The 27,898-nt window shown below is 42.1% G+C and overlaps 2 protein-coding genes across 4 annotated transcripts in view; one reads left to right on the forward strand and one right to left on the reverse strand.

The window, feature by feature from the left end:
- The window catches only part of RNASE1 (ribonuclease A family member 1, pancreatic), a 223,082-nt gene that overhangs the window by 70,833 nt on the left and 124,351 nt on the right, over window positions 1-27,898 (forward strand). The window lies entirely within an intron of this gene.
- RNASE2 (ribonuclease A family member 2) lies at window positions 15,732-16,677 on the reverse strand. The gene is made up of 2 exons (XM_050796617.1): window positions 16,607-16,677; window positions 15,732-16,399 (listed from the first exon to the last, which is right to left on the reverse strand). Exon 2 carries the CDS (start codon window positions 16,391-16,393, stop codon window positions 15,911-15,913), a length of 483 nt encoding a protein of 160 aa, XP_050652574.1. The 5' UTR covers window positions 16,394-16,399; window positions 16,607-16,677; the 3' UTR covers window positions 15,732-15,910.

Genomic DNA, 27,898 nt, shown 5'->3' on the forward strand with positions numbered 1-27,898 from the left:
TCTGATATAACTACTCCTGCTCTTTTTTGGTTTCCATTGGCATGGAATATCTTTTTCTATCCCTTTATTTTCAGTCTCTGTGTGTCTTTATAGGTGAAGTGTGTTTCTTGTAGGCAATAGATCATTGAGTCTTGTTTTTCTAAATCACTCAGCCATTCTGTGTCTTTTGATTGGAGAGGATAGTCCATCAGCATTCAATGTTGTTATTGACAGGAAAGGACTAACTCCTCCCATTTTGTTATTTGTTTTCTGGTTGTTTTGTGGTCTTCTTCTTCTTTCTTTGATTCCTGTCTTTCTTTTAGTGAAGGTGATTTTCTCTGGTGTAAGATTTAATTTCTTGATTTTAATGTTTTAGTATCTCTTGTATGTTTTTTTGATTTGAGGTTATTATGAGGCCCCCAAACAATATCTCATAGTCCATTATTTTAAACTGATGACAACTTAGCACTGATTGCTTAAACAAACAGACCAATAAACAAGCAAAAAGAAAATTAATAAAAACCCTACACTTCATCCTCTCACTTTTTACCATTTTGTTTTTCTCTTTATGTCTTATTGTACTACGTCTTGAAAAGTTGTTGTAGTTACTTTGATCAGTTTGTGTTTTTCTTTCCACCTAAGATAATAGGGATTTATACATCACAATTGCAGTGTTATAATATTCTGTGTTCTCTACGTACTTACTATTACCAGTGAGTTTTACACTTTCAGTTGATTATTTATTGCTCATTAATGTGTTTTTCTTTCTGACTGAAGTATTCCCTTTATCATTTCTTATAGGAAAGTTTTAATGTTGATAAAATTTCTCAGCTTTTGTTTGTCTGGGGAAGCCTTTACTTTTCCTTCATGTTTGAAGGATATTTTCACTGGATATTTTATTCTACGGTAATTTTTTTTTTCTCAGCACTTTAAATATGTCATGCCACTCTCTCCTGTCCTGTAGGGCTTCCACTGGACAGTCTGCCGCCAGACGTATTGGAGTTCCATATTGTATTATTTGTTTCTTTTCTCTTGCTGCTTTTAGGATCTTTTCTTTATCCTTGACTTCTTGAATTTGATTATTAAATGCATTGATGTAGTCTTCTTTGGGTGAAATCTGCTTGGTGTTCTCTAATCTTTTTGTACTCATACATTGTTATCTTTCTCAAATATTGGTAGCTTTGGGAAGTTCACTGTTATTTTCCCTTTGAATAAAGTTTCTACCCCTATCTCTTTCTCAACCGCCTCTTTAAGATAAATAACTCTTAAATTTGCCCTTTTGAAGGCTATGTTCCAGATCTTGTAGGTGTGCTTCATTCTTTTTTCTTTTATGTCCTCTGATAGTGTATTTTCAACTCATCTATCTTCAAGCTCACGGAGTTTTTCTTCTGCTTGATCAATTCTACTATTGAGATATTCTCATGAATTCTTCAGTATGTCGATTGCATTTTAAACTCCAGAATTTTTTCAGAATTTTCTGGATTACAAAGCAGAGAGTCTTGTTTTCTTTCCTTACTTTCGCTCAAACAAATGATGTCTCTCTCAAACAAATGATGTTTCTCTCAAACAAATGATGTTTCTCTCTGTGTGTTGAGCTGCCTGGAGCTGGTGGTGGGGTGACACAAGCACCCCTGTGGTCACCACCACTGGGACTGTGCTGGGTCAGACTTGAATCCAGCACAGCTTTCAGTCTCACCCAAGGCCCTCTGTAACTACTACCTGGCTATTGCCTATGGTCACTGAAGGCCCTAGAGGTCTACAGTTAGCAGGTGACAATACCAGCCAGGCTTGTGTCCTTCCCTTCAGGATGATGAGTTCCTCTAGGCGCAGGCATGTCCAGATGTACTGTCTAAGAGCCAGGGACCAAAGTAAAAAACCTAAGAAGTTTACTTGGTGTTCTGTTGTACTGTGGCTGAGCTTGAACTCAGACCATGAGATGGAGTCCTTCCAGTCTTCCCTCACCTTTCCATGGGCAGTGGAGCCTCTCCCTGCAACTACCTCCACCACAGGCTCAAGAAGAATACTGCCAGGCTATCTCCAATGTTCCCTTAAGGCCCAAGGGCTCTTCAGTCAGCTTGTGGTGAATGCTGCCTGGCCCGGGACTCATGCTTCAGGACAGTGGGCTCCCCTCTGACCCAGGGCAGTCCAGAAATGCCAACCAAGAGCCAAGATCTGGAATTGGGGACCCAAGAGCCTGCTTGGTGCTCTACCCTGCTGTAGCGGAGCTGCTATCTAAGCTGCAAGACAGAGTCCCCTTTACTTTTCCCTCTGCTTTTCTCAAGCAGAAGAATTGTCCCTTCATGACTGCCACTGCTGTGAATATGGTGGGTCTCTCCTGAAGCCAACATATCTCAGAGTCTCACCCAAGGCCCATGGAGTGTACTACTGGGTATTGCTGCTGGTTATTTAGGGCCTGAGGATTCTTCAGTCAGCAGGTGATGAATCCTGGCAGGACTGGGTCCTTTCCTTCTAGGCAGTGGGTTTTCTTCTGGTGCAGGTTGTGTCTAGAAATGTCCTTCAGGAGCGAAGACCTGGAATGGTGGCTTCATGACTCTGACTGGTGTCCTATCCTGCTGTGGCTGAGCTGATGTTTATGATGTAAGACAAAGTCCTAGTTACTCTTTCCTCTCCTCTCCTCAAGCAGAAGTAAGGAGTCACTTTCACTGCTGTGAGCTGTGCTGCCTGTGGTTGGGGGAGCGGTTGTGCAAGCACTCCCTTAGCTGCCCTGACGGGTGTCACACTAGTGGTGTCCAAGTCCTCTGGCACTGAGCCCAGCACAGCACTGGGACTTGCCTTGTAGTTGTAGTTCTTGTGGCCTAGATTGAGTTTCAAATGTGTTTAGAACCCCAGAGCACTTTAGCCTGCTGTGGCAAGGCTTTCCCAAACTCAAGTTCTGACTGCTGGGATAGGCGATTCCCCTTTGGCCAAGGTGGTCTAAATGCTCCTTCTGTGGTTGGGCTGTGACAGGGCAGCACTGAGTTCAGTGCAGATTTCCACAATTGCTGCACTCTCCCTCCCCCATGCTCTCAGATTCCATTTCAGCTCCATGTGGCGGCTGCTGGGAGATGGGGAGTGGTGGCCTTAGTGAATCAAAATTCTTTCCTAACCTCTTCAGTGCCTCTTTCAGTGATATGAAGTTAAAATAGGTACTATGATTGTTGACTTGATATTTGTTTCCTATGTAGGTGATTTTTGGGTGTAGATAGTTGTTAAATGTGGTGTTTCTGTTGGTATATGTGGGGGTGCAATCAATGGACACTTCTATTTGGCCATCCAGCTCAACCCCTTCTCCTTGATTCTTTGGCTATCTGAGGAGTTAAATATCTCCTCATGCATTAAGCTAAAACAGGTTTTTAAGCGTTTGTTCAGTGTCTTCTGAACCCAAGGGTTATAGCAATGAGACTGAGTCACTTCATACCCCATGGTGAGCTTCAGCTAAGCCCTGCACACATTCTCCCTACATTTAAGTTAAGAGTGTTGCAATAGCCTGACAGGTTAGTTGTGTACACTTGGATATCAATAGGATCGACTGAATAGAAGCCTCATATCAAGACATAAATGCTGGATAATAGGTGTATGTAGCTAAAATTGTCTGGGTAATAATGCAAACGGTATCACTGCTTCTTGTGCTTTGGAGTTTCCCCACAACAAGATTGCTTCTGATGTACCTGAAGGCTTCTGAAGTCAGAGTTTGGTAAAAAATGGATCTCAAAGTTGGTGGAGACAGGTTTTTTGAGAACCACTTGAGGAAATGCTTGAAAATGCAGAATCCTGAGCTCCATGTACAGGCATTCTGTGTGAGTATATCTGGAATGGAGTCCACAAATCCATAGTGCAAAAATTCCCCCAGGTGATCCAAATGGAAAATACACTAAAGTTTGAAGTTTTTTCAGGTGTGGCACTTACATGCTGGCAGAAAACACTATCAATGAATTTGTGTATAATATTTGATTATATAGTTTATTATTATAGAAAACTGGCTATTAGTCATTAGGGATTGATTATGAATATCCCAGTGAGACAAAATTGATGACCTATGTGCTAGTCTCTATATGTCATTGCTTATTCATAGCTTCCTTATAAGATTTAAAGAATTTTGTCCTCTTGCCTTTCTATTTGGCTAGAGGCATTTGGGGGCATGAGGAAATCTCCTTCCTGTTCCAGAAATACTGAGGAGTGAACTATTACATTCATACTTACTGACTATCCTGTCCCTTTAGTTTTTTTACAAGTCAGCTAACCCAGATAGTCTGAGGAACATTAAATCCTAAGAATACTTAAAATAACCCCTCAGGCTTTTTTTTTTTTTTTTTTTTCTTTTGTCCTACCCAAATGCAAAGACAGTTTTGAAGGTCAGGCCAAAATAGCTTCCTCACTAAAAATACAATTAGATATTACTGTGGAGACATACAGGAATAATGATCCAGCAGATGAAACTATGTAGTTTGGTACATGATGTAATTATATTTTATTTATTTAATTAACCCATTATTCAGAATATTCACATGGAAGTAATCAAGTAACTCATATACATAAACCAAGTAAAACACATATATGCCTCTTTAAAACACACACACACACACACACACACACACACACACACACACACACACACATATTCGTTCTTCATTGCAGACTCATAGGTTGCAAAATGTCTGAGATAGATAGCCATTTTATGTAAACCTGTTATTTGGAGATGAGTAGCAGAATGTTAAGATGATTTGCTCAGATTCCACATCCAGCTGGTAGGCCATCTGCACTGAATCCCCCAGAGTTTTACTCTGAGACTTTTATTGATGCAGTCAAGATCATGTAATGACCCCCTACCACAATTCTAAATATGGGTATGCACTATATTTTGAGGTGTGTGTGTGTGGTAGAAAAATTGTTCAAGGAAATTGCTGGATCTCAAGAGCTTTGATTGTGACTGAACATCCAGAGCTTTTGTCCTGTAGTGACGTGACCTGGATCTTTCACACACCTTTCCTGTAATAATGAGGGAATGGACTCAGAGGATTTCAATATCACAAAGCAGATCGGCTTTCAAAGCACAAGGTTCTTACAGCTCCTGAGCTATCTGGTCCCACGCTCTGTCACAGTCTACCTGCTGAGTTGGGATATTCATACTCTTCCTCCAAGGTGAGAAGCGGAGGTACAGACACATACATGTAATAAGGGCCAGTTTAGAGCCTCACTCTGTGACCAGGTGGCTGGACTGGAGAAGGAAGGGAGCAGGAGGTGGAGTGAGGGATTTCTCCATCACTCTCTGATTCCCAGCTCGGGGGTGAGGGGTGGCAGCTCACCGACCCTCAGCCTTCCAGGCCATCCAGTGCTGCCTTATTAGGGTTCTTTGAGTTTTACTTTATTAATTCTCCTTTGTTTGAATGTTGTAGTAGTAGGGAGTCTGTGGTTAACAAATATATACATTTCTACATATATAGATATATGCATGTAAGTACATATGTATATCTAGAATGCACATACATTCATATGGAGAAAATATAAATTTAATCATTAGAAAAGGGTATTAGTGAAAAGGATGTCTTCATTTACCTTTCTTTATTGAAACTAGTTTGTATTCCAGGAAGAATAATTATTCAGTTTTTTAGTACCCTTTCTATAATATATATACTGAATCTAAGCATATATATAGTAGTACATATAAGCATACTGGCTTTTCCTCATTTGCATAGATTTCTGCATTAATTCCTCTTTCTCCCCCCCACCTCAGACAGTAATAGTCTGCATATAGTGTTTGCTGTGGACTGAATTATGTCCCTTAAAAATTCATATTTTGAAGTCCTAACCCCTAGTGTCACTGTATTTGGAGACTTTTATTGATAAAAGGCCTATTAGGATAAAGTTAATGTTAAATGACGTCATAAGAGTGGAGCCTTGATTCAAGAGGATCAGTATCCTTATAAAAAGAGACAACACCAGCTGGCTACGGTGACTCTCGCTTGGTATCCCAGCACTTTGGGCAGCTGAGGCAGGAAGATCGCTTCAGGCCAAGAGTTCAAGATCATTGTGGGCAACTGAGACAGTCTGGATATTTGCCCCATCCATATGTGATATTGGAATCTAATCCCCAGTGTTGGGGGCAGGCTTGGTGGGAAGTGAGTGGATCACGGGACTGGATTTCTCATGAATGGTTTAGCGCCATTCCTTTGGTGCTGTTCTCCTGATAGTGAGTGAGTTCTCGTGAGATCTGATTGTTTAAAAGTTGTGGGCTGGGCGCGGTGGCTCACTCCTGTAATCCCAGCACTTTGGGAGGCTGAGGCGGGCGGATCACCTGAGGTCAGGAGTTCGAGACCAGCCTGACCAACATGGAGAAACTCCATCTGTACTAAAAATACAAAATTAGCCGGGCATGGTGGTGCATGCCTGTAATCCCAGCTACTGGGGAGGCTGAGGCAGGAGAATCGCTTCAACCTGCGAGGCGGAGGGTGCAGTGAGCCAAGATTGTACGATTGCACTCCAGCCTGGGCAACAAGAGTGAAACTCCATCTCAAACAAAATGAAACAAAACAAACAAACAAAAAGCTGTGGTACATCCCCCTTGCTCTCTTGCTCCTGTTCCTGCCATGTAAGACCCCTGTTCTCCCTGTGCCTTCCACTGTGATTGGAAGCTTCCTGAGGCCTCCCCCAGACACAGAAGCTACTATTCTTTCTGTAAAGCCTGAAGAACTGAGAGCCAATTTAACCTCTTTTCTTTATGAATTACCCAGTTTCAGGTGTTTCTTTGTAGCAATGTGAGAAAGAACTAATATAGGGGCAAAATTCTCATGAATGGTTTAGCACCACCCCTTTGGTGCTGTCCTTGAGATAATGAGTGAGTTCTTCTGAGACTGGTCATTTAAAAATTGTGGCACTTACCTCCATGCCCCCCAGCGCTCTCTCTTGCTCCTACTTTCCGCATATAAAGTGGCTGTTCCCACTTCATCTTCCGCCACGATTGTAAGCTTCCTGAGGTCTTCCTAGAAGCTGATACAAGGGCAGTACTTCCTGTACAGCTTACAGAACCATGAGCCAATTAAACTTCTTTTCTTTATAAATTACCCAATCTCAGGAATTTTTCATAGCCATGAAAGAACAGCCTAATACAGCAATATAGCAAGATCCCATCTCTACAAAAAAAAAAAAAAAAAAAAAAAAAGATACATCAGAGAGCTTACTTCTTCTTCCCCTATCTGAGGACACATTGTTGGGGGGGCAACTGTCAGCAAGCCAGGAAGGGAGACCTCACAGCAAACTGAACCTGCCAGAAAGTTCATCTTGAACTTCCCAGTGTCCAGAGCTATGATTGTGATATTGTGATTTATAATGAGAAATGCAACTGCTGGGCATGGTGGCTGCAGCCTATAATCTCAGCTACTTGGGAGACTGAGGCAGAAGGATGGCTTGAACCCAGGAGGTGGGGGCTGCAGTGAGCTATGATGGTGCCACTGCACTCCAGCCTGGGTGACCGAGTGAAGCCCCATCTCTAAAAAGTATATATGCCATATATTTAGTCTTCCTCCCTGTTTCCTGACTCAGAGCTCCTAAAACTCTTAAAATTTCTGAATTAGTGTCTAATTTCTGAATAAGTGTCCAATGAACTAGGTTAATGAGATGAGTGGCACCTGTCTAGGCTCAAGATGGGGGCCGGTTGCCAGCAGAACCAAGCAAGTGATTAGAGGGTTAGAATGTCCATTCCAATCCCAGCTAACCCCCTGGGAGGGGAATTGAATGTTGAGTTAATCAGCAGTGGCCAATAATTTCATCAATCATGCCAACGTAATGACACTTCCATAAATCCCAAAAGGAGAGAGAGAGACTTTGGTATGTTTCTGGGTTTGGTGAATGATATGGTTTGACTTTGTGTCCCCACCCAAAACTCATGTCAAATTGTAATTACTATTGTTTAGGGAGGGACCTGGTGGGAGGTAATTGCATCATGGGGGTGGATTTCTCCCTTGCTGTTCTTGTGATAGTGAGTGAGTTCTCACAAGATCCGGTTGTTTAAAAGTGTATAGCACTTCCCCCTTCACTCTCTCCTGCTGCTGTGTGAAGACATGCTTGCTTTCCCATCACTCTCTGCCGTGATTGTAAGTTTCCTGAGGTTCCCCCAAGCCATGCTTCCTATGCAGCCTGCAGAACTGCAAGTCAATTAAACTTCTTTTCTTAATAAATTATCCAGTCTCATATAGTTCTTTCTGTCTTTCTTTTTCTTTTTTTTTCCCTGAGATGGAGTTATGCTCTTTTTGTCCAGGCTGGAGTGCAATGACGTGATCTTGGCTCACTGCAACCTCCGCCTTCTGGATTCAAGTGATTTTCCTGCCTCAGCCTCCCAAGTAACTGGGATTACAGGTGTGTGCCACCACACCCAGCTAATTTCATATTTTTAGTAGTAATGGGGTTTCACCATGTTGGCAAGGGTGGGCTCGAACTCCTGACCTTATGATATGCTGGCCTCGGCCTCCCAGCATGCTGGGATTACAGGCATGAGCCATCATGCCCAGCCTCAGGTAGTTCATTATAGCAGTGTAAGAACGGATGAATACAGTACACAAGAACACATCCCTGTGCTGGGAGGGTGGCACACCCCAACTCCACAGGGACAGAAGATTCTGCAGTTAGGACCCTTCCAAGCCTTGCCCCATTATCTCCTTATCTGTACCTTTAGTATATCCTTTATGATTGATGTATAAACTGAAGTGTTTCCCTGGGGTTTGTGAACCATTGGAGCAAATGATCAAACTGAAGAGGAAGTCATGGGATCCTCCAAAGTATAGCTTATTGGTCAAAAGCTCAGATAATGATCTGCTTCTTGAGACTGACAGTCTTATGGGACTGAGCCCTAAATCTGTGGGGTCTGCATTCACTCCAGTTAGTGTCACAATCGAATTGAATTGTAGGATACCCAGCTGGAATCGGTTGCTGTGAGAAAGCACCTTCCCACATTTGGTGGCCAGAAGTGTGAGTGTGAGTACGGAGGAGAAGAGCTGATGTTTCCTCGACTGAGAGAATGAAATTTTCTGTTTCTTCAGCTACTCAGCCTGAGTAGATTCTTACAGTGGCCTACACCATTCTTCTTTCTCATTAACAATATATTTTGGTAATATTCCATGCCAGTAGCAAGAGATTAACTGTATTTTTTTTGCATTAAAAAATGCCACATAAAATTCCATTGCAAAGATATACAATCCTATTTTAACCAGTTCCGCAGGATATATTATTTTTTCCAAATTTACTATTTTAAAGAATTCTGAACTGTATGTTCTGAATGAAAGACCAACACGGAACCCCATATATTTGCTATTGCATTGCAGTTAACAAGTCACGCATGTACTATCCAGGGTGCTAGGGTCCGCTGTACTGAAGCTCCTGCATAGCTGTGAAGCATGGGAGCTGTGGGTGAAAACAGTAAATCCTTCCAATTGTATGTGTGTGTCACTTAACCAAAGAAGTGTGGAAAGTAAAAGTTGTCACCACAAAATATCAACTGTAGTGGAAGAACATCTCTGTCATTTTCTTTGTAATGAAAAATCTGGTAACATCTGTGCACTCAGATGCACAGGTATTGGGTTAGACTCTAATTGTTGATACCAGAAAGGGTGAATTTAATACCTGTTTTTATATGCGGAGGAAAAACATGGGCAGTGGGAAGGGTAACTGACTTTTTTCATTTTCATTTTGAGTCTCTTTGTCTTTGAGATAGCTACTTATTACCAAAGACGTTTGGCAAATTTTGCTCTCATTTGTAAAAAAGCAAATGACGAATCCTTTCCTTCTCATTATTAGCTGTGGCCTGGTTCTTGGTGCCACTCCAGGTAAACATGATGTCACAGAAGAAAATCAGTATCTGATGAATTGAGAAGTTCACTGACCTGGTGAATGTATGTGGGTTGTGGCCGATAGTGCCAATTTGGTAACATCTAATGGTGCACCTGGGAAACCATAGGTCATCATGATGGTGAATTTTATATTTCAAGAAGCCCGGGCCTGTGGGTGCCCAGGTTAACATTATTTCTGGGTGTGTCTGTGAGGGTGTTTCTGTAAGACTAGCAGTTGAATTGGTTGATGAGGTAAAGTAGGCTGCTTTGCCAATGTGAACGGGGCTCATCCAATCTGCTGAGGGCCAGAATAGATTCAAAAGTGTAGAAAGGAGGAATTCACCACTTTTTTCTTGCCTCACTTCTTAAGCTAGGACATCTTGTGTCATCTTTCCTGCACTTGGGCTGACATTTACATCATTGGCTTCCTTGGTTTTCAGGCATTAGGACTCAAACCGAATTATACCACTGGCTTTCCTGGGTCTGCCAGCTTGCAGAGGGCAGATTGTGGGACATGACAGACTCCACAATTGCCTGAGCCAATTTCTCATGATAAAACCATCTGCATCTATATTTTTATTTATATCTGTCTACCTAGATCTATTACGTTTCTCATGATGATCCTGCCTAATACAGTCATATTTTCTTATTCAGCAGGGATGTGTGATAAGCATGTAATGTGCTCAGTTTCCCAGGTATTCATTTGGGTAACCTGGCTGGTCCTATATGCTACATTCTCTAACATCAACCAATTTTACATCCAAAATAGCTTTGAAATAATGAGAATTTTGAAGTAGTCAATTGATTTTCTTTTGAAATTACTGTAGGTCAGACATGAGGCAAAAGTGACAACTCTGTCATAATTCTACATGCATTTTAAGAAAAACATTTATTAACCAAAATCAAGATTTAGTTTAGAAACAAGGCTGTTTTTCATAGGTAATTTAAATTAGAGATGTAGACAGAATTTCTATGCTCCTATCCCTACTAATTGCCTCACTTCCTTATGTGATTAGAGTGGAAACACAGCTCATAAAATGTGAGTATCAGCTGGGCTCAGTGGTGTGTATTTATAGACCCAACTACTGGGATGGCTAGGACGAGAACATCACTTGAGTCCAGAACTTCAAGTCCATCCTGGACCACATAGGGAGATCTCCTCTCTAAAAATGAACTAAGAGGCTGAGTGCGATGACTCAGGTCTGTAATCTCAGCACTTTGGGAGGCCAAGTGGGGCGGATCACCTGAGGTCAGGAGTTTGAGACCAGCCTGTCCAATATGGTGAAATCCCGTCTCTACTAATAATACAAAAATTAGCTGGACATGGTGGTAAGCGCTTGTGGTCCGTGCTACTTGGGAGGCTGAGGTGGGAGAATCGCTTGCACCTGGCAGGTGGAGGCTGCAGTGAGCCAAAATTGTGCCACTGCCCTCCACCCTGGGCCAAAAACTAATATATATATATAAAAAGTGAACTAAGAAACAAAAAGTCACTATCAGGCAAAATTGATTACAATGTTCAGCCTAGATCCCTCTCCACTCTCTCTTCTGCCCTGACAATGGAATCTTCCTTTCCTTTTGGAAAGTCAATTCACGGATATCTTGAAAGACAAAGCCTGTTGTTTTTTCATTACAATTGCTTGATCTACTCTGATATCCTTGAACATTGCAGGCTACTCTGCTGGTGGGGTCTCATATTCATGAATCCCAAGTGTAGTCATAATCTCTGCAGGAGTGTCTTTCCAAGGTTGATGATTTGTTTCCTTGACCTTCCATTCAACCCCCACCTAAAGACATCTGCCCTGATATGGTCCCAATTATTAAAAAGTAAAACACAGTGAAAACAATAGCATTGTGAATTAACCTTCCTTCTGTGCTGGACTTTAAAGAATGTGTTAGAGCAGGTAGCTGAAAAAAACTAGGGTTTGTTTCTCTGGCGAGTAACAAAGACTCTCTATGAGAATGTACATTTTGATAAAAAAAAAGTTTTGTGACTTGGTTCAAGTAAGAAGGCCACTGGGAGGATTCTCCAAAGCAGCGTCTTCCTGAGGGAAAGTGACAAGAACATTCTATGGGGTGATGGAGAGGGCAGAGGGTGTATCATCACTTGTAGAGGAGGAGTCCCAGTTGCCCAGACACAGTGAGTGATTCTGCCAGCACATAGTTCACATGTTATGGTAATGAGGCTCCTGCTTGAGTGGAGACTTTAGCATGGTAATGAGGAAAGTTCGTGCCGGTTTGTCTGTAAGTTGCTGGGTTGTGCCAGGAGCTGGTTCTCACCAGCAAGCCTGTAAAACAGGCTGGTTGCTCAAGTTGATTAAATTCTTACAATCCCTGGAGACCCTCCCTGCCTGCTTATAGAACAAATAACTGCATTTACTCCTGCAAGACTTTATGGAGATTTGATATTAAGAGAATTTTATAAAATCAGACATTGGAGGTTCAAGGAAGAGAAGTGGACTCTAAGGGTCATGTCTTTGGAACATGCTGATGTGACCACTTAACTTCTCTAATGGTAGTCTCTGTGGTGCTGGTCTTGGACCCAGGGCAATGAGAAAATCTTGGATGTCTACTGCAGAAGGGGTAGTGAGTCCAGCCAGGGTTTCCTGATGGTCAAGCACAGAATCCTCCTCGCTCTTGTTTGAACTGTCTCACTCCTTGGGAGAGGGGAGCTGCCTCTGACCTCAGCCCAGTCCTCAGCATGGGGACGGCAGGAAGATGATGTAAAAGGCACGGAGGGGCTGGAGAGAGGCCATGGCAACAGGGAGGGGAATAGCATGGGGTTGCACCATGAGAGGATGATGGTGCGTTTCACTGAGATTGGAAGACTCTTGTTTCCCTCTCCCTCAACCTGTGGTCCTTCACTGGGGACTTGCTTCCACTCTTGTCTCCCAAATAGTTGAGTTCTGCACAGCAGCTGGGCTGATCTTTAGGCAGCATTATTCTTGTATGTAACATGCTTGATTTGTTCCCCATGAGGAACGTACTTTATTCTTCCATCTTCACAGGCATGAAGGGTCTGAACCTCATTAACTCCTGTCATTAATACTCCTGGCTATGATGATCTTATCCTGACCAAACACCTTTTGTGCTTCTAACACGCCGAAACTCTATCCATTCAGGACCACTTTTTAAAAATGAAAATGTTTTATTATATCAAGCAATAAATACATACAAAGATGCAAATAGTTGTAGTCATTTTCTTTCAGGTGTTTTAATCAACTTCTTGTAAATACAGAACTGAAGTCTACTTACAGCTTTAGTATTTGTCAGGAGTTTTGAACTTTCCTTCTCTTTGCTGGGATAATTCTCCACCTGGTGTCTGCATGACTGGGTGCTTTTCCTCCTGTTCAGATTTCATTGTCTGAGATGGGTCTTTCCTGGTGACACTCTGCCCTGTGATGTCTGTGGTACATACAGAACCTCTATATTGTGGTGCTCTGTGTAATTTTCTGTGTACTATGCTGTGTATTTTTCCTCCTGACACTTAACAAAATTTTGCATGCTTAGAACAATTTTGTATGTTTATTTTTATCCTAGCATAATGTGGCCCCAAAAGAGCAGTGACCTGTCTTGGTCTGTGTTGCATCAGCACTCCCTCAAACTGTGCCTGGAGCAACGTACCTACTCAGTAGATGTCTGCTGGATGAATGAATGAGCGAAGGAATGGATGACAGGAGAGGGGATGAAGTCACAAGGTGAAGAGGGCGTGGGGGCATGTGGGGACTGATCCCTCTGTCCTACGGTTTTAGATATGAGGCATCCCTGACTGAGAAGACACCTATGATCTGGTACCTGAAGCAAGGAAGGTCCACGCCATCTTTCTTCACAGTAGACGTGGCTCCAGCTTTCAGTGTCCCACCCTGTCCTTCTGCTACTTTGAGGGTTGGGAAGACTGCACTCACTTCCTGACATGCTCTATTTTACCTAGAGGCAGTGGATTCTGTTGAGCACTGAGATTTCCCAAACCCAGTGTCCCTGTGCAAACTTTTAAGTTCATAGCCCCACCTTGGAGAAGCAAGATCTCAATGGCTTCTCCTGAGGAGAGACTTCAATACAGCTGCTGTCTGGTGCCAATGAGAGTCACTATTACTGACATGGAGTCATCTGAGGAATGGAAATTGCTGTTTCTGAGGGTCTAGAAGAGGAGCAGAAATATAGAAGTCCGAAATCTCAGACTGAAGAACCAAGGTGCAGATCTGATGACGTGGTATCTCTGTTGTATTGTGACTCAGGCCATCCAAAAAGACCCACTCTGTCCCCGGCACAATCATCTGAGTGCTGCACCTGTCCACAGCTTGCAAGAAAGGGCTTCCCCTTCCTGTTTCTCATGGATTCCTGAGTGAAGCCCTGTAATGGAGGCCAGGGCAAGGGCTCTTATTATCCATTTCTTCTCTCTCTGGGTCTACAAATCCCTACTTCTTGAGGCTGTGCCCTTCCTGACAGGTGTTGAATGAACCCTTGACTCACCATTGCGGATAGCTATGGAGGGCAGAATGGGCAGGAGTCATCTCACCTTCATGAGTGTTCCCACTTCCGCGTCCTCCTCTTTCCCCTTCCCCTTCCCACGTGACCAGCGGCTCCCCATCTCCAGGACATGGAAGTTTTGGGAAAGATGCCCATCTCTCTTCCAGGCGGTATTACAATCTGTCCCTATTGCTGTCTGAACAATTTATCTTATTGCACATTTGACTCAAACCCTGGATCCACGTCTAGTACAATTGCTAATAACTGGAGATTTGATGTGCTCATTTAAAAGGAATATCTCTGAGGCTAAACTTTTTTTAAAATCTTGATTTCACCTTATTTATAGCATTCTTGACTTTTTCTACTTTCTGTTTTTGTGTTTTCTATCATAACGTTCAATCCTATCAAAATTTATCATTCATAAATCATAATGAAACACGTGCATTTTCAGCTTATTCACTGCAGCTCCTATATATCTTGGGATAGAAATCATGTCAATAAAAACCAAACTTATACCATAAAGCATCAAATGGGACCTCAGTATCAAATTGGGCTCAATGGTGAAATACAACTAAAACAAGTGGAGATCTAGAGTCAAGTTATAGGTTGGTGTGTGGGGAGGGGTCAGTGGATGGAAAATTGCCTAGAGGAGATATCAAGACTAGGGAGACCAATGCTAGGTTGATGTAATTGGATTTTTGGTTTTTTTTGAAGTCAGGCCAGGAATCAGGTATCACATGGAGAATGATGGGGGAATTAAGGAATTTGGTCAAATATTGAGGATGAGAGATTCATGACAAACCAAGTTAGGAGGACTTCTGTAAAACCTAACTTTAGGTCTGGTACTGGTGGCTCATGCCTCTGATCCCAGCATGTTGGGAGGCTGAGGAGGGTGGATTGCCTAAGGTCAGAAGCTGGAGACCAGCCTGGCCAACATGTTGAAACCCACTCTCTAAAAATTACAAAAATTGGCTGGATGTGATGGCACGTACCTGTAACCCCAGCTACTTGGGAGACTGAGGAAGGAGAATCGCTTGAACCCGGAAGGTGGAGTTTGGAGTGAGCCGAGATCTCGCCACTGCACTCCAATCTGGGCAACAGAGCGAGACTCTGTCTCAAAAAAAAAAAAAAAAAAAAAAAAGAATAAAAATAAAAGTAATTATAAATGATTCTACAAGGAAGGACTAGTAAGTCCAACAGGATGACCTAGTTATGATGAGGGTTCAGAGGAGATGACTAAAGCTTGATCAAAGCAAGAGTCTTCGACAGTTGGTCGATATCAGTTGTGACCTCAGCTTCTCAACCTAAAGCAGGGAGAGGGATAAGTCTGTGCTACTTCATGACAGAAAGAGTCTCTTATCCTCAAATCTCTATTTCCCACAAGTCTCAGGTTAGAGGAAAGAAAAATTTCTGGAGTAGATTGTCACTAAATGACAGCAGAGTGGCCAAAGAAGACACACAGACACTTCCAGATGAATTTGCAAAGCAGTTTATTGCAGGGTTCACAAGGGACTTCAGCTCAGGAAACCTGAAGGGGTATGGATACTGATGAGGACAGATGCTGATACCCAGGGTACATGGAGGGATGGGATCTTGGCTATGATTGAGGAGCTTGGCAGATGAGTGATGATGAGGAGTGCTGATACAGGAGCTTAGATGATTCTATCCAAGTGAACTGGAACCACTGGATACTGTGGAGGGTCCCGTACTGGATCGCTGTTGTTACATGCAACTATGTAGTACTTGTTTGCTGTTGTCTGTGTATACCTGCAATTTGAAATCCTTCGACTTGGAGTTGTGAGGTTACAGTGGATTAAAGGCACCTGGACTCCACTATGATGACAATTGTTGAGACTTGTGTTGCTAGGGCAGGGCATGCTTGGGTTACCACAGACATGAACTACATCAGCAAAAGTTGTAAGAAGAAAAGTATTTTGATTTTTGCATCGCCCTTGATAATTGTTAATTACCAGCATTGCATTGGTGCATTGGCCAGAGGTCATATTTATATGCTGGATTTCAAACCACTGAGCCCAGGTAAATTGTCCGGGTTTGGCATGAAGTGAGCCTTCCACACCCATAAGCCCCAACAGAAGAAGCAGACAAATTGGGGAAGTGAACAGTTTTGGAACCATGTTTTCCTGTGAGAAAAGAAGAGAAGTAACTACTCCCCCATCCGGTGTCTCACCCCACAGGCCCCTCTGCTGCCACTCTGGGGTCCCATTTCCTTTTTCTTCCTGTCCCCAAAGTGGGCCACATCTCCTAAGCACTAAGTTCAGCCCACCTCTTCCTCAGGTGCTGCCCGGTCGCTGCCCCTCCTGTCCCAGCTCTGGGGATTGCTGACTTACCCAGTCTCCGCGCTGCGGCTCCTGTGAGAACTGATCCAGCTGGTTGTTCTGGCCTTCAGGGGCAACTGTTCTTCCCTACTTGGAACTGTTTAAATAAAGCATCTCCTGGTGGGTTGGGCCAGCAGAGCCAGGAGGGAGGGTCTGACTCTTGGCCTTGTAGAAACCCACAGATTGGTACATAGTCCGCTTGTGCAATCAGATTTTTTTTTTTTTTTTTTTTTGAGATGGAGTCTCGCTCTGTCGCCCAGGCTGGAGTGCAGTGGCCAGATCTCAACTCACTGCAAGCTCTGCCTCCCGGGTTTACGCCATTCTCCTGCCTCAGCCTCCTGAGTAGCTGGGACTACAGGCGCCCGCCACCTCGCTTGGCTAGTTTTTTGTATTTTTTAGTAGAGACGGGGTTTCACCATGTTAGCCAGGATGGTCTCGATCTCCTGACCTCGTGATCCGCCCGTCTTGGCCTCCCAAAGTGCTGGGATTACAGGCTTGAGCCACCGGGCCTGGCCCATCAATCAGCCTTTTTATTTGATAACTTGGCTGAGCAATGGATACCCAAGGATAGCCCTGCTGCTCTTTCTGCTATGAGGACTCTAATTCCAAGTCATTCTGTGTAAGACAGAGTTTTGCTGGTTGGATCTGGACTCTGGATGAAAACTATATGTTGCCTGCAGAATGACCACAGATTTTGTAACTGTCCTCTGGCAGGCCCCTAAATGACCAAAGTGCACGAAGGCAGGGCATAGTAGTTAGAACAAATAGAGCCACAGAGGGCTGTTTGCCCAGGAGGAAGCCAGCTTGCCTTTCATTGTTAGTAATATCCTTGGTTCTCTCTCACACAAATGCTCTCCATCTCATCCACCACTCTTTGCTGGAAACTTGAGCTATTAACTTCTTGAGACACAAGATTCTGTAGATTATTAAAACAATCTGCTTCACATATTTGAGGGTTTTCCTTTTCTCCTCTTGCATTGGATTCACTTTCTTTTAAGTCTTGCTCTCATTATTGCTTCCACTTTGTGTAAAGTTACACAACCTAAAAATACACTGAGGAAAGTCGTAAAATCTGGGAGAGAATGAATGAACATTTGGTGTCATGAAAGATTCCAGCCTAGCACTTGGTATTCCTGTGTTCTTTTCAGCCTATGGTATTTTCTACAAAACAGTGTGTTCTGGGGTTGTCATTCATCTTCCTGATAAGTTTCATTTTGTGATATTAACAAGAAAATGGTTCTGTATTTACAAAATGAACATTTAAGGACAGAGCACTGTGTTCCTGAAAGTATAGAAATCAAATGTACAGTTTGATACACAAAGCATACACTTATTCTTGGCCCTCAGAGAAACACAGGAAGGTAATTGTAGACATATAATTGAATTACAGTGTGAGAGAGGTAATTGCACTTGTGTGAACATGATTTCATGGGGACACTGAGGGTGAAGGAAATCACTTGGCTTGAGGGACAAGGAAGAGTTAAAAAAAAAGTTTCATTGCAGCAGGGTCCTAAGGTAAAAGCAGGGGGTTTTCAGGGGCTTTCGGGAAGAGATGAACATTCTGGGCATGTGGGGAGATTGTATGGAGGTGGGAAGTGAATTGCAGGGGTAAGTTGTGGGTACTAAGAGATGTTAAATCTGGTGGTCTAGCTTTGAGATTAGAAAATTGAAATTAGATCCTTAAATGATATCATATACTTTCCAACCATTAATCTGCATAATTTTTGCTACCATCCAATTTTCCTGTCATTTAGAAATGCAGTAATTTTATCACTGGAGTCCCTAGGTAAATGTGGACACAAAGGGGACCTGGCGAGGACTCAATGTGCAGCTAATAGTGTTCTGCCTTGAAGTCCTGCTCTGGCCGACAGTCATTAGCAGCTTTATCATGAGGCGAGTTTGTTTTTTCATGTATATTGTGTGGAGATCATTTTTGTAGGTGATGAGAATGTAAAGGTGAATGATACGTAGAGTATCCCCTCTGTGATGCTGACAGTCACACTGGGTAGAAAGATTTGCACTCAAGTGTCTATAGTATGAGGCAAAAGACAGAGACCACAGCCCCAGGGCATGTACTTGACTAAACAGTGTTTCTTTTCAGCCTACACAGTGCTATTTATAATGTTTGGTTTGGAAGATAACGTTTGACATTGGAATAGTTCACTAAAAGTTTTCATCACTGTCTTATCTTTAAAAATCGCATGATGTTGATTGGTGCACTGTGTCTCCATTACTGTGTTGTATCAATTAGAGCTGAGTAAAGCTCCATCTGTGGAAAGGGCTCTAGCTCAGGGCTGTTCTCTGACTCCATCTCTGCCTCTTGACTTTCATCCTGTCTGTTCAGTAATGTCACCTGCCTGGCTCCTGGAGACACCTGTGCTTATGACGCATCTGACTTGTTGCAGTGTCTTAAGAAATAACTCAGACCATAACCTGCCCAATTTGCAACCATATTTATCCTTTAATATTGTGTATGTGTTTTTTTTTTTTGTTGTTGTTTTTGAGACGAAGTCTTGCTATTGTCACCCGGATGGAGTGCAGTGGAGGGATCTTGGCCCACTGCAACCTCTGCCTCCTGAGTTCAAGCGATTCTCCTGCCTCAGCATCTCAAGTAGCTGGGATTACAGGCACCCACCACAATGCCCGGCTAATTTTTGTATTTGTTATAGAGACAGGGTTTCACCATGTTGGTCAGGCTGGTCTCAAACTCCTGACCTCAGGCGATCCGCCCCCCTCACCTTCCCAAAGTGCTGGGATTATAGGCATGAGCCACCACTCCCGACTACTGAAATTGTATTCAGAACATGCTCATGAGATTTTTCTGATTCTCCCTTGCATAGATTTCCTGTGTACACTTCCAACTACCTTCATTTGCCTGCAGAACTAGTAGAAATGATCTACTTTGATATTTACGACCTTTGGGAGAAGACTGTTTTATACGAAGCAGGAATAAAGTATAAGCCAATGTTAAACAAAATTCTCTGTAACTTCAGCATGATTTTGTCTTTAACAGACACGAGCCACATCTCCCGGGTTCTTTACTTTATTAGATTAACTTGTCTTAGAGCCTAATTTAATGACACATTTTCAGACCCAATCCATACTTCCAGTGAGAGTAGTAGTCAGAATTATGTCCCAGTATTAAGTCCCTTTTTTGGAAACCGATGAATATTCTAAAATACTGTCCCAGACAAAGACTGTTTATGGTAAAAAACCACTGTTGAGTACACTGGATTAATCAATGTCTTTTTTGCATAGCATTTATGTGCAAAATTATAATGTTTAATGCTTTTAATTACTTCAGCCCCAGGGTACCCTTGTAATATTTGCTCTTAACCTGCTGATAGGGAGGTACCAAACCATCAATACCTTCCTGCACACAGATTTCCCTAATGCAGCAGTGGCTATCTATGGGAAAGACAATGCACACTATTTACTACGTTGGTGCAAAAGTAATTGCAATTTTTGCCATTAAAAGTAATACAAGATTTCCATAATAATATGGTGCAGGTTAATTAAATTGCACTAAATAGAGTAATATTTAACTTACCTAAGTTCTAAAGATATTTGGTGTATGGAGCTCTTCCTGGTCTCTTGAACCTCAGAAAGGTAGCCCTAGGCCTTCCCGCTTCCATGGGGCTTCCTGCATATCTCCTCTGAAAGCCATTGAATAAGTAGATCTGACCCCTTTGGTTAAGTTTCTGGCATGAAAGAGGAAAGGACTAAGCCTTTCTTCTTTTTCCTCAACTATAACAAGTCTTTACTTCTCTGGAAAGGGAAGAAATGGAAATAGAGCTCAGATGGAATTACAGAGAGGTGTGTCTTAGGAGGTATGAAACAAAGTGTGTTTCCTAAGAAATAGGAAAATTGCATTCATGTCCCATTGCATATTTCAAAAATCTTTCTCTCTCTTTCCCTTCCTTCCTTCCTTCCTTCCTTCCTTCCTTCCTTCCTTCCTTCCTTCCTTCCTTCCTTCCTTCCTTCCTTCCTTCCTTTCTTCTTTCTTTCTTTCTTTCTTTCTTTCTTTCTTTCTTTCTTTCTTTCTTTCTTTCTTTCTTTCTTTCTTTCTTTCTCTTCCTTCCTTCCTCCCTCTCTCCCTCCATCCTTCCCCTCGCCCTCCCTCCCCTTCCCTCTCTCTCCCTCCCTCCCTTCTTTCCTTCCTTCCTTCCTTCCTTCCTTCCTTCCTTCCTTCCTTCCTTCCTTCCTCTTTCTTTTTCTTTTTTGAGATGGAGTCTTGCTCTGTCACCCACGCTGGAGTGCAGTGGCAAGATCTCAGCTCATTGCAACCTCTGCCTACGGGGTTCAAATGAATCTCCTTCCTTAGCCTCTCAAGTAACTGGGATTACAGGCATGCACTGCCACGTCCAGCTAATTTTTGTATTTTTGTAGAGATAGGGTTTCACCATGTTGGCCAGGCTGGTCTTGAACTCCTGAACTCAGGTGATTCGCATGTCTCAGCCTCCCAAAGTGCTAGGATTACAGGCGTGAGCCACCGCGCCTGGCCTTATTTCTTTTTATTGATACATAATAGAAGTACATATTTTCAGGGTACATGTGATAATTTAATACATTCATATAATATATAAAGATCACATCAGGGAAATTGGTATATCCAATACCTTAAATATTTGCCTCTTCTTTATGTTAGAAACATTCAAATTATTCTGTTGTAGCTATTTTGAAGTATACAGTGGATTATCATTAACTATAGTCATCCTCCTGATCTATCAAACACCAGGCCTTATTTCTTATGTCATTTCTTATATTTGTACCCATTAAACAACCTCTGTTCATCCCCATTGCATTTTGAGCACAAAGATGCATTTGCTGAGATTTCAGAGCTCACACAAAATGAATTATTATATAGGTTAGTGTCTCTTTAAATGAAGTTATTATATAAGTTTTTTGTTACAGTGATGTTGGGTGTAGATTTTGTACAGTCTTGTCCAGATACCAGCTCTGACATTTTCTATTTGAGACTCTTACTATAAGAGTTGTCCAGGGCCGGGCGCGGTGACTCATGCCAGTAATCCCAGCATTTTGGAGGCCGAGGTAGAGGGATCACTTCAGGTGAGGAGTTTGAGACCTGCCTGGCCAATATGGAGAAACTCCATCTCTACCAAAAGCACAAAAATTAGGTTGGGCGTGGTGGCTGACGCCTGTAATCTCAGCACTTTGGGAGGCTGAGGTAGGCGGATCATGAGGTCAGGAGATTGAGACCATCCTGGCTAACATGATCAAACCCCGTCTGTACTAAAAATACAAAAAGTTAGCCAGGTGTGGGCCTATAGTCCCAGCTACTAGGGAGAATGAGGCAGGAGAATCGCTTGAACTCAGGAGGCAGAGCTTGCAGTGATCCGCGATCCTCCACTGCATTCCAGCCTGGGTGACAGAGTGAGACTCTGTCTCAAAACAAACAAACATAAAAACAAACAAACATATAAACAAACAAACAAAACACACACACACACACACACACAAAATTAGCCAGGCATTGTGGTGTGCACCTGTAATCCCAGCTACTCAGGAGGCTGAGGTAGGAGGATCACTTGAACCCGGGAGTCAGAGGCTACAGTGAGCCGACACTGCGCCACTGTCCTCCAGCCTGGGAGACAGAGCGAGACTCTGTCTCTTTAAAAAGAAAAAAAAAAGAATTAGACGGTTATTCATCCTCTCTATGCCTCTGTTTTATAATCTGTAAAATACAACAACACATACATTGGTTTGTAGGGGAAGTTTAATGTGGTAATTTGTGTGTGTGTGTATGAAATAACGAAATATGTAGCATAAAACCTTGCAAAAGGAAAAAAAAGTCTTGATAAGGACGATCCGTCTTAAGCCTCAAGGTGTTAGTATAGTATTCCTTACTGCACTATCCCCTCTGTGGTGTTTACAATGAGACAGTATGCTTGTTTCTTTTCCTTATTTCCCATAGTGAAGGCATTAGAATTAGAGCTCAGTTGCAGTGAGCCGAGTTGGCGCCACTGCACTCCAGTCTGGGCGGCAGAACGAGACTCCGTCTCAAATTAAAAAAAAAAAAAAAAAAGAATTAGAGCTCAGGTTTTTGTCTTTAGGTGGACAGTAAGTCATTTTGATAGGGCCTCTGTTTCTGAGGGACCCTTACCTAAACTGAGATAGAAGAAATTGCCTTTTAACATCCTGCATTAACTTGTGAAGTGAGAACAAAGGGAAATAGATCATCATAAAAATTACATCTTCTGTCAATTTGGTGGTAAATTTGGGGAATTGTCTTAACAAATAATTAGAGCACTGTTTCATGATAAAAATACAGTACTTGCATGATTCAGTCTCTTTTTTGTACAGAATTTGATGATTTGGGCCAAATCATTGACCTTGAGCTTCATTTTTTTTCTATTGTCCTTGGATCCTTTATGCTTCTTTGAAAATGCTTTCCAAGGTAGAATTGTTTAATTTACAGCTCTAGATGAAACTGCACACAAAATTATGAAACATGTACAACAGGTGGAAAGTGAGGTGACTGATGTTAGAAAGTACACATAGATAGTAAAAATTGTTATTGTTATGCATTTCTTTTAATGGCAGTGAATAATTAACACATTAGTCCATAATATTATGTATATTATTGCTTAGGACCGTGTTGTATAAATGCAAGAGTGAATAAAATCGATAATATTAGTCAATAGTACAAGTGGAATGGGGGCATGGTCCAGGGATGCCTGATGTCTGGGAAACCCTGAGACAAAGAGTTGGGCTTGCCTAAGTCGGGCTTGCCTAAATTTCTCAATTTGTGATAATTCATTTATTTCTCAACAATAGTCACGACCACTGATATTTTTTAGTAAATGGTACCTTTTCTTCAAAGGGATTCTTGGCCTCTTACCCTGTCAAGACATGCTCTTCCTTTGAAACCAGGATATTTTCCTTCATGGAGCATCATTTCTTACTCCATCTCTTTGAATCTCCTATTTGGCTCACATCCTTCCCTTAAAAGGAACAAGCTTGGTTGTCCAACTAAAGTAATGGACTTAAAAAAAATAGATTAGAATTTGACTCCAAACTCTGCTGTTCACCAACACGGGACCTCAAACAAGGCACTTATCTTCTCTTTTCTACCAGGGAAATAATATTAAAATTATTTGTTTATTATATCACAAATACACAAACCTAGTAAGTCTGATGGTGGGACACCCTGCATCCTGAGCACAGGTGGAAGTCCATGGTGTCTCTAAAATAGTAGAAGCAAGGGTTACCTACAAGACAGTCCTGTTATGAGTCTTAATAAAAATGCCTTGAATGAAATAGCTTCACCCATGTGCTGTTGGGTTCTTTTTTTTTTTTTCCAGTGTTCAATGAAAAATTACAGTGTATGTAAATGGTGAGTAGGTGATGCTGAGATTTTCTTGGCTAGATAGCACCTGTCAAACAAAGATTCCTCTTGGATGTAATGAATTTTGGGCCCCTTGATCACCTATTAGACTAGAAGTAGGCAAAGGGAAGGGAGATAGCCAAGAAGAGGAACTATTACATTGTTGTTTGTTAACTGAGAGATATCTTCCAGGCTGTTAACCAGTCCTCTAATCTAGATCTAAGGGGCTTGAAATCATCCCATAGTCTTTGTCTTAATGTTTTCTCTTGCTGCATTAAATAACAGTTGTAAATGACAGGACTCACATCTTCTTAACAATGAAATTGGTTACTAGCGTGTTTTTTTTTTTTCTTTGCCTAGTTTAAAAATAATGATGTAATCGTAGTATAATAATTTTATTTCAGATAATGATGCTTTTTTCTGCCTAAATTCATAATGATTTAGGAAAATCAGATTTACACAAACAGTGCACAAATGTCAACCAAATTTTCTTTATATCTTTTCCTACAGACACTCATATACACACATACATATGCTCCAGAGTATCGGATTTCTAAATAGTCTGAGCTGGAAGGAACCCGTGAAGACATTTATACCAAACCCCTCAGTTTCCAACTGAGGAAGAGTAATGGTAGAGTGATCTGTTAAGCACACTAAAAAAATTAATGATAGAACTGAGTATTAGAAAATATCCTTTTGTGGCCGGGCATGGTGGCTCACGCCTGTAATCTCAGTACTTTGGGAGGCCAAGGTAGGTGGATCACTTGAGGTCAGGAGTTCGAGACAAGCCTGGCCAACATGGTAAAACCCTGTCTCTCCTAAAAATACAAAAATTAGCTGGGCATGGTGGTGGGTGCCTGTAATCCCAGCTACTTGGGAGGCTGAGGCATGAGAATCACTTAAACCCAGAGGTGGAGGTTGCAGTGAGCCGAGTTCGCACCACTGCATTCCAGCCTGGGTGATAGAGACTCAGTCTCAAAAAAAAAAAAAAAAAAAAAAAAAAAAAAAAAAAAGAAAAGAAAATATCTTTTTGCTTTGAGAATTATATTAGTACTATATATACTCTATTAGTACAATTCAAAACTGAGATGGGTCTGGAGATGTAGTGTTTAGCAAGATGACTATAGTTAACAATATTGTATTACATACTTAAAATTTACTAAAAGGATAGACCACATGAGTTCTCAACACACACACACACACACACAAAAAAGAAAATGGTAGCTATGTGAGACGATAGATATGTCAATTAACTTCATTGTTATGATTATCTCACCATGCTTTTCTGTAGCAAAACATCAACTTATACACATTAAATATATACAAGTTTTATTTGTCAATTATACCTCAACTAAAGCTGTAAAAAACGAGATGAGTGTATCTGTAATCAGCATAAACTTCCAAGAAAACCTCTGGGTCAGAGTAGTGAAATGAGAAGAAAGAAAAGAGAGACAGTGCGGGCATGGTGGCTCACCCCTGTAATCCCAGCACTTTGGGAGGCCAAGGTGGGCAGATCACTTCAAGTCAGGAGTTCGAGACTTGCCTGGCCAGCATGGTAAAACTCCATCTCTACTAAAAATACAAAAATTATCTGGGTGTGGTGGCAGGTGCCTGTAGTCCCAGCTACTCAGGAGACTGAGGCAGGAGAATCGCTTGAACCCGGGAGGTGGAGGTTACAGTGAGCCAAAGATTGCTCCAGTGCACTCCAGACTGGGCGAGAGGGTGAGACTCTGTCTCAAAAAAAAAAAAAAAAAAAAAAAAAAAAAGAAAGAGAGAGAGTAATATAGAGATGAATGTATAAGAGGGAAGGAGGATGTGGTGAAGTGAGTTGCTCAGATGGGTCCTTAGAGGAGCGAAGAGAGATGGAGACAAATGTGAGAAGTACTGAGGTCTAGGGTATGGTTAAGAGGAGAACATCATCATCCCTGGCCATCAGAGAAATGCAAATCAAAACCACAGTAAGATACCATCTCACACCAGTTAGAATGGCGATTATTAAAAAGTCAGGAAACAACAGGTGCTGGAGAGGATGTGGAGAAATAGGAATGCTTTTACAGTGTTGGTGGGAGTATAAAGTAGTTCAATCATTGTGGAAGACAGTGTGGCAATTCCTCAAGGATCTAGAACTAGAAATACCATTTGACCCAGCCATCCTATTACTGGGCATATACCCAAAGGATTGTAAATCATGCTGCTATAAAGACACACACACACACGTGTGTTTATTGTGGCACTATTCACAATAGCAATGACTTGGAACCAACCCAAATGCTCATCAATGATAGACTGGATTAAGAAAATGTGGCACATATACACCATGGAATACTATGTAGTCATAAAAAAGGATGAGTTCATGTCCTTTGTAGGGACATGGATGAAGCTGGAAACCATCATTCTCAGCAAATTATTGCAAGGACAGAAAACCAAACACCGCATGTTCTCGCTTATAGGTGGGAATTGAACAATGAGAACACTTGGACACAGGAAGGGGAACATCACACACCAGGGCCTGTCGTGGGGTGGGGTGAGGAGGGAGGGATAGCATTAGGAGAAATACCTGATGTAAATGACAAGTTAATGGGTGCAGCAAACCAACACGGCACATGTATACATATGTAACAAGCCTGCACGTTGTGCACATGTACCCTAGAATTTAAAGTATAATAATAAAAAATAAATAAATGAGAGAACAGTATCTCTCATTTGAGACACAATGCCCTACTCTCCTTCTCGTTATTCCCTCCACTGAGATGAAAATGTGACTCAGATGTGGACCCTCCTCCTGTTCACCTCCTGGACAAGATTGTCTTTCTCTAGACCCCAGAAAATTGAATATCTCTTCAATGAATTGCCCAGACTCTTCCACCCCATCAACAGTGGTCATGAGCAAAGCCTTTGCACTTGGGTTAAGACATTTCTCCCCTGACAGCGTTAACTTTCTATGCTCAGCAGCATTTGACAGAGTTGATTGCTCCTTGCTCCTTGATGAAGCTGACCTGAGAATGAGCTTCTTGGGACAGAAACAGGGTGAAAAGACTGGTGAGCTCAGGCCTGGTGCCCTCAAGGCAGACAGTCTCGTCAAAGATGTGTGCTGAGTTACAGCACCCCACCCTTTCCTGATTATTTCTCCTATGTCCCTGGACTCATGTTCTTAGTCGTCTTCATTACTTCTTCCCCTTTCTCTCCAGGCTCTTGATGGTGGAGATTCCTAGGGGTTAGCTATTCTTTCTTTTCTATGGACACAGGCAGTCTCTTCATGATCATATCTAATCTCATGGCTTTCATTGGGGCTCAGCATACTATACTCCAAACTATGGCACTTTGGCATGCTGAACTCTTTGAAATAAAGGAGATTGGAAGGCCTCAGAAGTAGCGCCCAGAACCAAGGTCTCTCTGACCTTCTCCTGCCTTCCAGTCTCTTGATTCCCTGTCCCCTAAATCAGCCATAAAATCTAGAAACATTGTTCTAGTCTTCCCTCTGCTGTTCTGTGTAGGAGCTGGCCGTAAAGAAATTATCTGACCTACCTTGGCCAATAGTAGGTCATAAGACTGATTCCAGAGGGGGTCTTGCTGTATAGCTGGGAGGAAGAATTGCTATACAGAGAGGCCAAGAAAAATCTAAACAGACAGGCCATGCTGTGTTCCTCCCTCAGCCTATTACTCTCAAATCATACCCTTTCTGTCCAATTATATTGCTACATGGTTGTCCATCCTTCACTGAACCTGAGCATAAATCTGGACAGTTTTGCCTGGGTCTTTGGGTCTTCATTTCTGAAGGTTTCTGAGTCACATAAAACTTTAAGTAAATTTGTTATGCTTTTCTCTTGTTATCCTGTCTTTTGCTCTAGGAGTGTCAGACCCTTATGAGGGGCGAGGAGAGATATCATACTTCTACCTCTACACTTTTAACATCATCAATTTTCTCACAATGCCCAAATTGTTGGCACACTTCTCTC

The sequence above is a fragment of the Macaca thibetana genome, chromosome 7 (assembly GCF_024542745.1).
Source record: "Macaca thibetana thibetana isolate TM-01 chromosome 7, ASM2454274v1, whole genome shotgun sequence".
Classification (NCBI taxonomy): Eukaryota; Metazoa; Chordata; class Mammalia; order Primates; family Cercopithecidae; genus Macaca; species Macaca thibetana.